This window comes from Pygoscelis adeliae, unplaced genomic scaffold (genome assembly GCF_000699105.1).
Source record: "Pygoscelis adeliae isolate BGI_AS28 unplaced genomic scaffold, ASM69910v1 Scaffold103, whole genome shotgun sequence".
In the NCBI taxonomy this organism is placed as follows: domain Eukaryota; kingdom Metazoa; phylum Chordata; class Aves; order Sphenisciformes; family Spheniscidae; genus Pygoscelis; species Pygoscelis adeliae.
The window spans coordinates 1,145,381-1,155,945 of NW_008824723.1; the positions used below are offsets into that span (position 1 = coordinate 1,145,381).

General features: G+C 41.4%; 1 protein-coding gene across 1 annotated transcript in view; it reads right to left on the reverse strand.

Moving 5' to 3' along the window:
* ANXA13 (annexin A13) overlaps positions 1–8,163 on the reverse strand; it is a 27,130-nt gene extending 18,967 nt beyond the window's left edge. Inside the window, exon 1 of the mRNA XM_009323341.1 lies at positions 8,105–8,163. Coding sequence (XP_009321616.1) covers positions 8,105–8,119 — 15 coding nt within the window. The 5' untranslated portion in view covers positions 8,120–8,163. The remainder of the gene's footprint in view (positions 1–8,104) is intronic.
* Between the last annotated feature and the right edge of the window lie 2,402 nt (positions 8,164–10,565).

The following is a 10,565-nucleotide window of genomic DNA, read 5'->3' on the forward strand; positions in this document are numbered from 1 at the left end:
GGCTGCTGACCAGAGCAGCTGAGATGCAGGTCTAATAGCGATGGGCAGAGCTCTAAAAAGGGCTGGATTGATCCAGGGACGGTGAGTCCTTACCTCAGCCTTCATTTTTGCCAGGTTCATTTTACGTGCTTTATTTAGCGGATGTCTAATTTCGAGCTTCTCTCTGGTTGCTGTTTTCATTTTTCTTTGGCTTAACAGAAATAAAAATTAAATCTCAAAGTGGCAGCACATAGAAAGGGCAGACATGCTCTTTACGGCACTGACTACTGCACCTGAGTGGGGTCTGGAATAAAATTTAGGGCAGTATTCAGTTATCTAAACATAGGTATCTGGTGCCTTTAGAGATGCTCCAGGGTAAGCTGCCTGCTGCCTGTCAGAAATGAGTGGTCTCCTGTGGGACCTGCATCTGTCAACCTGGTGCAGATATCTGACATACCTGAGGTATCTCCAGTGGTTATTGGAGATGGGCAACAGAATGAAGCTCCAGCTATTTCACTAGTTTTGTTATTCTTCACATACATTTAATTATGCTCTAAAAATGCATTGGAGAAAACAAACATTTTAAAAAGAATTTACATAAACCAGTTCCATATACAACAATCTGAGCTTTCCTTTCTACCAAGCAGGCGAGCACCAGAAACCCCTCTGCCTGGTTTCCCACAGATTTACATCTCCTGGATGGCTGATTTCAGCGCCTCTACCGCCTACTGCAGCTGAAGTGATTCCTGTGATGGGCACAGGCATAACGGCCCATCACTGTGTGGATTCTCTAGTGTCTAATAAGGGTTGAGCTCATGCCTCAGTCTTTTGTTCAGGGAATATCTAACACAGTCTCTTCTCATGATTTTCAAGAAACGTAACAGACACCTAATAGCTTTGAGACTTAACACCCTGCTGGTAAATTCATCTAAAAATTATCCAGTGGGTTCAAATATTTTTAACTGGGATAACAGATATATATACACTGCCAAGCCAAGCCCCAAACGATCCATAATGTCCTGAAGGTGAGCACAAGAATGCCACAAAAACAAACAGACAAGCCAAAACAATTGAAAACCCATCACAGATCGGAAACTGTGGAACCTGTTGAGATTTCTCAGTTCTCACCATGCACAGTCACTGAGTCACCAGTTCAAAGACCTTCAGGGAGCCTTGTCTCCAACTAATGAACCAGTTCTCCTCCAGCTCAGCACTGCTAGAGCTGTCAGGACTGGTTTGGGCAGAGCTGATCTTGCTGTAGGCAATGGGTAAGTGAGCTGACATCTCAAGGTGCCTTCCAATTCTCTGATTTTCTGTATTCCTCTTTTGTGTGGAGAGGAAAATTTATTTTCTTTGTCTACCAAGAAATGTCCCGAACCATCTAGTCACCTCGTTAGCATAATAAACAACAGGACCGGGGTGTTCATCTCATGAGTTAAATTGTATCTAATATACTATGATCATGGAAGAAAGCTTTTGGCAAATCAGCACCTACATGATTAATTTTTTATCAGCACACATATACTCAAGATTAATTATTTATCCTGGCAGAAACCTTTAACGCGCTGTAATGCAACTGGAATCCAAGGTTAACTAGACTAACAGTACTGGATAGGAAAAAAAAAAGGGGGCATGTTGTCTTAGATCTTGTGGTTTTAGTCTTCTAGTACATCACACATTGTCAGGATAACATTTTGTTAGCAGAACAAACTCTGAACTCCCACCCAAAGGGACAGTCTTAGTGACAAACAGCCCAAATCTCATCACTCATTTTCAAGCATTTCCGTGTGTTAAGAATAAAACACAAGAACAAACATGGGAGTAGGCTGCTGTATTTTGATTCTGATCTACTTCCAAAGACAGACTGAAAATATGATGCTACGTTTGTACTTCATCAATAGTCTGATTTACTAAAACAGACATTTCCAGTCATAAAAATGTCTTTCAACCTATTGTAATGCTACCTTAGGCCCCTTTGAACTGGGTCAATTTTTGGATCATAGCAGAAGGTATGAATATAACAGGAATAGTCATAGCCTCCTACCACTATATAAGGTGTATTATTCTTATATAATAATGTCACCCTATTGTAAACCTATGCATTCCTAATAGAAGATATATCTTCCTGCTTGTGTCAGTTAAAGAATGGAGTTGAGACTGGAATGAACATCAACAGAGAGGAGGAAAAGCCATTTCAGCAGTAGCATCCAACCTGCCTGACAAGCGACATACCTCCCTCACCCATGGCAAAGAGCCTGGAGACATGTATCACACATCTCAGAGCTGTGGGTGGGAGAGCTCTCGGAGCCAGCAGGCAGAGGTTCATCCCTCCACCGGGAGCCTCTGGCTTTGCTGTGGGATGTATGAGAGCCCTGGGGCAAGCGGGCAACTGGGCCTGGCAACCTGTGGCTGCTTTCTGCGGCAGCAAGGCCCTGGGACACCGGCACAGCCCTGTTCCTGGCCACGTCAGCCAGCCTGGCACGGGGCTGCAAGCATTCCTGGGGGATAAAAGGGTGACTTGCTCAGAAAGCTCCAGACCATCAATCAGAAAGGGCAGAAAAGCAGATAAAGCCCATTTCATTTCTGTGCATAGGTACTTCCATGAGAAAAACTTCCAAATATTAGAGCTCTTCAATATAGTGGAGAAGCAAAAGAAACAATTACTGGTAGGCAAGTCTCATCTGACTAGGAAAGGCTGTTCAGGGGTGAGGATATCTGGTCATTAGCGGATGGTGGGTTCACAATCTCCTATCATCCTTGCATCAAAGAAAGATGTTCTTTTGCAAGTTCTTCTTCAGTGAAATTCAAATAATCGGGCTCAACTATTTGGCAGGAATTTATGTGAAATGTAAAGGCTTTTAGCACACAGGTCAGAGTAGATGGGCACTAACATTTAAAAACAAACAGAAGGGAACAACTGCAGCATGTTGGCAGTGGGGCAGTATGAGCAAGCACCACGGTTTGTGCTATGGTAATAAAAAGGTGGGGTTGATAAACACCTTTTTGATGTATGTCAATTGGCAAGCGCTACCTTAAGGACTACGGGTGTCCTTTTGACCGCAAGGTTTCTTCCTCTGCTCTTTTGTAAAACATACCTGCCGTTTTTGTTTGTTTGAGCAATTTTCTCAGTCAACTACAATACGTAGCTGGAACATTGCCATCTGTCTCCTTGACTGCTCAGAGAATGGTATCAGCGCCTCCGAATGCCATCCGCCATCTGCCAGGCAGGCTGTCACTCTCCCAAATCCTTACGGCTGTTTTAGGTCTAACAGCTGTACGACAGCAACACGCACTGTCAGGCTAGCTTGTTGCTGACAGTTTGTTGCTATCAAGAACAAAATAATTTCTATATGAAGTCTATATTGGATAACACAATATATGTAAGTCATGTAGATTAGACTTCATTACTCAACAGCCTTTGCAATGACTCAGTGACTCTTTCCAAACTGAGAAGTGCCAAGAACCTTATTTTCTACATCTGAGACTAAAACTACAGTGACAAGAAGATCCTAATAGAATTAGTCACATTTACTTTTTCCTATTATAAACAAGTGGCAACAGTGAAGGTAATTGTTCTGACAGTTATTTAAACTGCAAAATTAAAACCATCTCTCTCCTACAATGTCCCTCCTGTTTCTAAGTATCTGTTAATATATCACCTCATAATAGCTTACGGCTAATTTTTTATCCACTCAATTTATTCATGCTTATCACCACGATAGAGAAGTCCACAATGAAGAGAAAAAAATGTTTGGAGGGGGTTGTCTCACGGCTGAATTTTACATTGTCTGGTTTTAGTATGTCCAAACCCTCTTGTGGCTGGTGAAAATTCTTAACGCAGATTACATTTAAAATCAGTTAGCTAGCAGGGTATTGCAAAACTGCAGCTTTTATTTCTAGAGGGCTCAATTCATCTGCTTAAATACAGACACCTTTGAGATGTGCCAGAGCACCCGGCACCTGTGTGGGGCTGGCAGAGCTGACACGGGGCTGACTCCCCCGCTGTGGCAGCTGAAGCCGAGGCAGGAAAGGATGCTAGAAATCTGCAGAGACACCATGCCTGTGTTTAGTCATGAGTCATGCCTCACATCACTTCCTTTTAATACTTACCTTGCAAATGGAAGCGACAAAAAAATAGCAAACAAATGGCTTTATTCACTAGGACAAATCTAGAATTCCAAGTCTGGAATAATTCTCTGTTACGCTGGGGTGGACTCGCCTACTTTTATTTTATTGATCATAACGCCTAGTTGGAAAACACTTTGAATGCTGGGCCATTAGGGATAATGATAACTAAAATGATTGGAAACTGGCATATTTTGCCTGTTTTTCAGCTGAGATACCAAATCTCTGACTTGCATACCGATACAGAGATGGCTCAAGTGTTCTTATGTCTTATTAAAAATTTTACACTCATTACCTCAACTAAGACTTGTGATGAGTTTTGGTAAGTTAACATTGATGGAACTGAAGTAAATTCTTGTGCATGCCAGCATGAAAGCTAACATGACTTAATTATACAACAGAACTTGGTAGAATACACTAAAAATGTTGTATACAAAGAAGAACGTTAGAGTCCAGATACTTTGGAATTTTTTATGTTTTTGTAAAACATAATTTTTTTACCTGTTTACATTACGTAAAACATAAATGTAATGACCCTTTGATACTTCAGATGGGTTCTTTTTTTTTGCCACAAACGCATCATAAAGTTTTCATGGGCAGATGCTTGTTAACACCTACCACAGCTGCACTCACAGGACAGCCTCAGACCTAAAAGGAACACCAAATATCCTGGATAAAAGGGGACCATGGAAACAAAAAGAATCTGCCACAGCTCTTCCCCAGTGTTGGGTGGCTGAACAAGAAGGTATTTCTGCCTCCTGCTGACTGTGGGCTTATGGCCAGGGACTGAACAAGAATTGACTGTCACCGAATATCAGTATGCCAGGGGAAGCAACAAATAGCAATTGTTGAGCTTTGTGATGAGATAATAAAATCATGCTGTGGTAAGTAATACTTGTACTTAGGAAACATTTCTACAAGGATAGAAATATCCATAGGCAACACAGAGGCCCTTGTGATGTTTGTGAGCTTATCTCCAAGAGGACCCCTCAGGCAGATGTGCTCTCCAGGTTATACTTACTTTTTTACCTTCAAGTTCTCAAACCATCTGGCCCATGACAACCTGCCACCCTCTTCTTACGTTATAGTCCTCCCTGGCAGAAGGTTTGGGCTGCTTTAAAATGAGAAGATGAAACGCAAGGGAGTTCCAGAGAATCCCCAAAAGTGGTTTAAATTAAAAACAAAGAACATGCCAACCCTCCAGATTAATTCAAGTCACAAACATCACAGAGAACAACAGAATAATGCATAAAGAGTCGTCTTGGATTCTTGAGAGACAAAAGGTTAAAAAGCAATTACACAATTTCACAAAAGTCAAAATCCATCAAACTTTTCAAACCATCATATCATCAAAACCATTGCTGCTATTCCCAAAATGTCCCCAAAGCACCTTGCTTACAGCACAGCAGCTACCCAGATTTTCAGGTGGATTGATTCTACTTGTGGTAATTTTGAAGACAGCAGAAGTACAGACAAGCTTGATGCAAGACTGCAAACAGAGAAAATAATTAAAGACTTTAAATCTCTACGGTTGTGCAGTCAAAAACTTTGATTGTAGAAAAAGGGACCGGATCGAGTTCAGAGAGCAAAAAGTGTGTGGAAATATGCAGATTTGGAACTGTAATGTTGCATCAGGTGCAGCTCTTAATCGAGAGCTCAGTTTCTAAGAGAAAGGTACACTTTAGAGCTGGTTAGAAATTTTTTGTTGAAAGCATTTTTTTCAGTAAAATTTGATACTTTTGTTCATATTAACTTGTTCATGAAGATATTAATTTTGATGAAAGCTCCATTTGAAAATGAGACATTTTGCTATAGCTGAAAAGTTTCATTTTAACATCCACATAATGGAATCTTTTCTTTGAATAATGCTTAGCTTTCAGCCAAAACTTCATTTAATAATGAAATTTTTAAAAAAAGTTTTAAAACCTAAATGCATTGAACCAAATAAAATACCTCATTTGACACAGATGATTAAGTTGATATTTCTCCCAGCAGAATTTGGGCTATTGAAAAAAATTTCACTTCTGAATTTTCAAAGCAGACAGAATTTTGGAAAGATGCAGTACTCAACAGAATGAAACAACCCAGTTTTATCCAGGTTTCCACTGTCAGCCTTGACCATGAAAGAGAAGTTGCCTTTGTGCACTGCAGTGCCTCCCGAAGCCACCATAAACCACAGCAACATGTGCTGCAACACCACAGTGCCCCTTTCATCCTTCATAAAAAAAGTGCTTACTGGCTCATCTGCTGACAAACTGGTAGTCCCTAAGGTTGTTTTCCGTATATCCTCTGCGAGTCTGTAAGACTTGCTCTGGAGGTTTAAAAAACACAATACATAAGACACTCATGAACCTCTGGTTGCAAAACACGGTATTAGGAGAAAGAACAAACTGCAGCTGAAAAGGTCTGTTAAGAACTTAGTATTTTCAGGCTGTTCCAGAAGCGGTTCTCTGATACAGATGCAGGCATTTCTCCAAGATTACCTGTAATTTCCTAGGGACAAACACAGAATGGTGCAATTTCCAGATGAGTCATGGGCAGAATCATGGGATTCTATTCCAACATGGGCTCACACCTCTTCCCACTGAAGCCTACAGCACAACTCCGGTGTACTGCACCTACATCCAGGCTATCTAGTCCAGCATGGATCTCGTAAAACTGCTAAACCTGTCTGAGATGCAGTGCTGAGATCTCTCTTGCCGTAGACAGACCTCAGCTGGCTAGTTGCTATGCTCTACACTGCACTACAGTGCAGTGTCCAGTGAAAGGCCCTCCAGGGTCAGGACATTCAGGAGATCCCTGCCAACAACCCTATGATGTGAGCTTATGCAGACACACGGGGCTGTGCGCCAGGAGCCTTCTTGGCCTTCTTTCCTATGCAAAGATTGCTGACCTGCTCGCTTCTCTCCCCCTACGCAAGCAGCCAGGCCACAAAAGGATGGTGAGGAGATGGGACCATCTACCCTTTCACAGGGAGACAAAAAGCTCCTTGGCTTAGTAGCTGGAGCTTTGCGCAAATGGTACGGGCTCTCTTGCTCAATCTGGCAAAGAAAATGTCCTGAAGAGATGGTCCAAAAGCAGCAGATGCTCGGCATCTCTCAAGGCCTTGCTGAATTTGAATTAAAAAAATAATCACATAATAAAAGAATATAAATCTTAGAGAAACTAACGTAACATTACCCTGTATCAGCAAACAGGCTATCTTCTATTGATACATACTGTAAAACTGCAGGTTTTCAGCATTCAAGGAGAAAATGTGCTGCTGAATAAATATTGCCTTTTATCCATTAGTTTTAAAATTGGAGCTAAAAACCCCCAACTTCTTCAGCACAAGCTGCTTAACTTTCAGAAGGACCGATCATTCACAGCTACCACACACAAACTTTTGAGAATCAGGTTGTTTTGAGGTTAAGTATCTTTATGCAAATTTAGATATTTATTATTAAACATCCAAATGTTAGCCAAAATTGTCTCCGTCAAAAATCATATGGTAATTTGAGGTAGTAAATCCTGACAGCTGGATTTTAATCAGGCCCTTCTGTGAGCACCACACTTTGAGATTACTCCTGTCCCTACTATTCAGTGATAAACTTAGCCGAATTTTTAAAGTGTTGGCCTTTGGGACAGGAAGATTTTCATACATCTTTAGGGAATTATTTTAGTGTTCAGATTGTTCCAACACAAATTTGCTAAACTAAAATTAGTTTTCACATGACATCCTACACATCATTTCTTTTTCTCAGAATTAAAGTGCTGTCCTTTTTAACTAAGCCACAATGAGTGTTAAAACACTGTGTGTTACAGTAATAGTTTCATTATTCATGTACTGCAATTAAGCAATGTTACCAGCTACATACAAGTGTCCTACCCAGACTTAAAGTAGATTTTGAGGTTAAATCTTCATTTGCAGCTGTATTAATGTCATTTAAAGTGAAAATGGACAAAAACAAAACCAGGAAATGGTTGCATTCTTGACAATCCAAATTAAGTAACTACTTACATGTGAACTGCCCATTTTTGCTTAGCTTGAGTGTGGAAGATGCAATTCTTCTGCTCTTCAATAAAACAAGCATTCAAATGGAATAGTCAACTTTTACTAGAGCAGCTAAATCCTACCCAACCTTGGATTAATCAGTAACTTCTGACATTATTTAAATATTAGTAATTTCAAGGTGGGGCATATTCATCATTACATGGTGGCTTTATTATCCCCACTAACATCACATCCGTTGCGTCATGGAGCTGGCTGGTTTCTCCAAGGAAAATCAGGATTTCAAAATATAAGCTTGAGATTATGCATACCCATTTATCTAATTGTTATTACAATGATTTAAAACATATAGCTATGGTAGTGCCTAACACAAGCTTTCCAAACATTTTAGAAAGAATGATGCCTCCTCTGAAGAGTTTATATTGGATCTTATGGGGTTTAGTGGTATTTAATATGTCATTGAGGACCCTCAGCTCCTACAAAATATTTTGAACAAAATCTCACTGCTTTTATTGGGTTTACGTGCCAAGGTTTTGGTAGTGGGGGGGTTGCAGGGGTAGTCTCTGTGAGAAGACACCAGAGGTTGCCCCCATGCTGGACAAAGCCAGTGCCAGCTGACTCCAAAATGGACCCACCGCTGGAGAAAGCTGAGCCCCATCAGTGACGCTGGTGGTGCCTCTGTGATAACATATATAAGAAAGGGTAAAGAATACTGCACAGCAGCTGTGAGAGAGGAATGAGAAAAATGTGAGAGAAACAGCCCTGCAGACACCAATGTCAGTAAGGAAGGAGGGGGAGGAGGTGCCATGGAGGTCCACGCTGGAGCAGATATCCACCTGCAGCCCATGGAGGACCCCATGCCGGAGCAAGTGGATGTGCCCTGAGGGAAGCTGCAGCCCGTGGAGAGCCGGCACTGGAGCAGCTCCTGGCAGGAACGGTGGCCCCCGGAGAGGAGTCCATGCAGGAGCAGGTTTGCTTGCAGGACCTGTGACCCTGTGGGGGACCCACGCTGGAGCAGGGTAAGAACATGAGGAAGAAGGAGCTCGGGGGAAGGAGGTAGAAAAGTTGGAAAAGAAGGAGTGAAGTTGAGCCTGGGAGGAAGAAGGGGGAGAAAGGGGTTTTTAATTTTGTCTTTGTTCCTTACTATCCTACTCTATTTTTAATTGGCAATAAAGTAAATTAAATTCCCTAAGTCAAGCCTATTTTGCCCATGACAGTAACTGGTGAACAATCTCTCTGTCTTTACCTCAACCCACGAGCTTTTGCATCTTATTTTCTCCTCCTGTCCTTTTGAGGAGGGGGACTGAGAGAATAGCTTGGTGGGCACCTGGCAGCCAGCCAAGGTCCTGCTTTAGACCTCAGGTAGGACACCCAGAGAAAAATAAGAGAAGAAAACAAGTACACTTGAATTTATAGCAGATCAGGGGAAAAAAAAAAAATCTATGTGATTATCTAAACAGTAAGCAAAAGAAAATCACTGTGTTACCAAAAGTGCGGTAATAATTCTAGGTTTTAAATGGTTTCCAATTGGAAGTCGGTGTCCTTGAAAAAATTCACTGTCCCATTCCTGGATATGCAAGAAGACATTATTTCTGAGGAAAGAATTCCCTGGGAACTATTTGGTCTTGAAATCCGATCAACAGTTGTCAATTTGAAAAAGCAGCTTGGGGGTGCTGCACAAACCACTCCTGAGAAAGAGACAAGTCATCTTGGAGAGTAGGTATTCTTCACGTGTTGGTGAAGGTGGCATGCAGCTGATCAGGCCAGCCAGGACTAGAAAGAATGCGAATAAGAGATCTCATTACAACTTCTCAGTGCAGGTGCTCAGTTCAGAGGAGAGCTGCATTGATTCAGCTCAGCTCGCTCTTTCAGAGCACTGTATATTACTCTGTAGATATGCCTCAGCTACCTGTCAGTGGGAAAAGCAAACTGGCAGGCCCCCACCAGTCCATCAAGCTTGTTGAGCACACTGGAATCAACTTCTGTCTCAGAAAATAGAGGAAGTCACCAGAGGAAGCCAAGCTGCTACTTCTGATTTTAAACAAGGAGGAACTGGTTGAAAATTCAGAAGAGGAAGGTAGTTTGTTTGAAAGTGGTAGTGACACATGGAGTTAAATCATTGCAAGGAAAAAGCACAAAAGACTTGGAATAAGGAAAAAAGCAGACTTTTGAAAAGTCAGAGAACCAAAAGGTAATGTCTTTTGAGGTGATCTTAACAATGAAGGCTGCTGAGAATAAGTGGAAGCAAGTATATTAAAACCCAAGAAGCAAATTTTCTCTATAGGAAGGAAAGATAGGAAGTACAGGAAGAAAAATGTGTAGCAATAAGTCTGCAACAAGTGCTCTTTAAGAAAATGAAACTCCAAAAGACAATAAACCGTAAGTGAGGCTGCAAGTAGATACAGAGAACAAGAACACAGGAATCAATTTAGAAAGGCAAATGGACAGAATGAGTTATGAGCAGCAAGAG